Here is a 3,154-nt window from a genome sequence, read left to right on the forward strand (position 1 = left end):
TCACTGCCGGCCAACCACACGGAGTCTGGAAAGACCTACAATATCATTCGATCTGAGGTGGATGCGGTCGTTGCAATTCCACCGCTTGTTTTAATTCATTTTTATATTGCCGTGTGATTAATGACCTTGAGAAAAGTGATTACGAAAACCTGTGTGGGCCAACACACGTATGCTTGTACACATTTGTGCTTGCGTGTCACCACGGATTCATCAAAAACTGCGCATCGATTAATGCTGAAGTCCGTAGCTGCATAATCCATTCATATGTAAGAAGGGACCTTCAGGACAAAGCTTCATGAAATATATCAACTTAGTATGGGAAGTTCAAGAACAAGACGGAGTGAAGTCATATTTGCCTTGATAAGCCGACGCTACGGATGCTGTGGGAAACGTTTTCAAGGACTTCTCCAGGTGTAACGGTGATACTACTGATGGGGGAGGCATGCGAGTAGCATGTTTTCTGTTTGTAAATTCGCTTTACGTCTCTTGAAAAGGGAGATCTGTTGTGGGATTTGTAAAGTTGCTTTGTAGCATTTGCTTGGGTTTGAGCAACAGTCAATGAATATCCAAAAAAGTTCAGGAAGACGCGTTCAAACAGAAAATGGATATTCAGTTTTTTTGAACAAGATGCATATGAGAGTTTTTCTTCCCTGTCCAACAGTCTGTTCGGTTGGCATTTTCTAATAAGTAACTCCGCAGCGAAGGCCTTCTTCCTTTCACTGGTATGTGGACCTAAGAGCTACATGACACCCGGGGTGCAGAATCTCAGGAATAGGACATCTTAGAATGGATTATATTAGAGCGTGGTGTTCCGGGACTGAGTGAAACAAGGGTGTAACTTCCTCTCGGAGATGAAGTGTCACATAGATGTGGCGCCCACAGACAACTAGTCTCGGAGACGTAGTGTCTTAAGGTGGCATTTACAGAGGATTTGTATTCATGTGAGGAAAGTGTCCGCGGTATATCGACCCAAGAATAATAGCCAAACTAGCGATCAGTTCTATCTGTCCCCATTTTGGGTCGTGCAGCTGTAACACCCCTTCGGTACCTAGCTGTCATGCTGCCTGAAGAAAGCACGAGCGCTCATATGCTGACAAGTTGCCAAATCCTAGACAGGACTAGTCGAGATATAGAGGTGGGGTTCGAACCACCACTCTCCCGATCAGTGGGTTCATGTCCTAATCACTAGGTTATCTTGAGCTCTTTCGGTACCTAAGGGGCATACCAATCTCTCACCCCCCCAGTAAAAATCTCCTCATGAGACGGCTGCCTGGAGCACATCTGCAGTTACACTGACAGGTTGTTAGCCGATCGCTCAAATGCCGCTTTCCTCTCACAGCTTTGAAGCGTCATTTTATCTTTTCCCTCAACTCCAATCCGCACTTTAACAATCCATTCAGAAGTCATTACTACCTTACTGCTTTTATTGTCTATCCATCGAAAACTTCAACGGTGAAGTATCTAGGTGTGACCCTGTTTTTGGCACACACCTCCCTCCCCCTCCCACACACAAGCATCTGGAGTGCCTTCGGTAAAGTTCGATGTCCAACCATGGAATTCCTCATCTGTTTTCCTAATCTAATTCTTTTCACCAGAATATTAAAGTGAAACGGTTTTCAGACTATTAACCGAGAGGTCTAGGGTTCAAAACTCCATTGAGCTTCGTGAGATTCGCAAAACTAGTGATTCATAGTGTGAATGAAACCGCAGTAGAGTGCCTCTCGATCTCCAGCATAGAGTGGCTTCATCGACAGGATTAAATCTCCATTGAAAATTACCAAATTTCCTCACCCAATAATCCACCTTGGAAAAGCATCGTCGGTTTCGTTGCCAGGTCAACAAAACACCTCATCCAGTATAGTAGCAATTCTTGGATGACATCATCATAAACTATGGTCATGCGTCCTTCAGCTTCACCTGGCGAATCGTCTCCGACGTTCTTCACCATCTCCACTTAGACTGTTCTGCTATCAGCCTCACCACTCTACCTGACAACTTTGTATCTTACTTACCTGTTTAAGGCTTTCATATTGAGATATATCAGGCAAATTTTTTAAGGTTATCGAAACATTTCATCAGTTACCACGTGACATAGTCGTGAATTTGCATGCTGGAATTTCATCTTAGGCTCCATGTTTTCCAGCCACTTTTGAGTAGACTTGGCCTGGTTAGGGCATGTTTGGGTAGTTCAGTTTATTGGAGTCACGCGTTTGAATTAGACAGTGTTCATGAACCAGTTAAGTAGGTTTCAATAATTTTGATTCGCGTAGCACACTACTCGTAAGGTTGCTGAAAAATCTCCGATGGCCCACGACCGGTTTCATCCTTGTTGATGCACTACAGAGGCCTATAGAAATGGACACATGCATCGTATCACGTGACTTATCCTTCAGACGTAGCATATATGTTGGGTGCCTTCAACATTGATTATTTCGGAGATAACTGTTCAAAATACACACAGCAGTGACGTACTGCCCTGAAACGCTCTCATTCAAGCTTATAAACATGATTTTACCAGACGGAAACAGCCAGGATCTAAATTCCCAAGGGTCCACACTGGAGAAACATAGTCTGACCATTGCTGAAAGCACACTGATCCAAGCTCCAAAAGACACTCAATCACCCTGACATAACACACTACTTACAAGGTTGCTGAAGACTCCAAGACAACCCAAAACGGTTCCACTTTTACCGAATATACGCTCATTTGCAAACTAATTTGGTTTTTCGAGAGAATAACCTAGAACCCAGCTGAATCTCTCGTTTGCAAATGAGTGTATATTTGGTAATTTCGTGCAATTTGGTTTCAAGGTTGACGGAAATCCGGGGACTGCGCCTACCTGATGAGCCCCAAAAAGGTCGAAACCGGTCGTGGGCTGTCAACGGATTTTCAGCAACCCTATGAGTAGTACATTACAAAGGTATACGGTTCCACTTTTCTTGCAACCCGACATTTAGGCGTGGTCAGTCCTTTGTTCTATTTTAACGCCAGTCAGAGACTCAGCAGAATCCAAATCGGCCTTCTTGTTTATAATACTTTTAATCCTACACTTTGCATGCTATGCCAAAAAATATTTTGCTATCTAGAATGTTGTATTAGCTGAAACGTTCGGTGGCTAGTGTGCAGCACATTTAGTTATATATACATATATAT

General features: G+C 43.5%; 1 protein-coding gene across 1 annotated transcript in view; it reads left to right on the forward strand.

Annotated features, from left to right (window-relative positions):
- Positions 1-2,770: 2,770 nt before the first annotated feature.
- The window catches only part of T265_00878 (hypothetical protein), a gene marked incomplete at both ends in the record, with an annotated part of 8,056 nt that continues 7,672 nt past the window's right edge, over positions 2,771-3,154 (forward strand). The window contains one exon of the mRNA XM_009164773.1: positions 2,771-2,858. Within this exon, the coding sequence (XP_009163037.1) occupies positions 2,771-2,858 (88 nt within the window). The remainder of the gene's footprint in view (positions 2,859-3,154) is intronic.

This window comes from Opisthorchis viverrini, assembly GCF_000715545.1.
Source record: "Opisthorchis viverrini unplaced genomic scaffold opera_v5_9, whole genome shotgun sequence".
Taxonomy (NCBI): Eukaryota; Metazoa; Platyhelminthes; class Trematoda; order Opisthorchiida; family Opisthorchiidae; genus Opisthorchis; species Opisthorchis viverrini.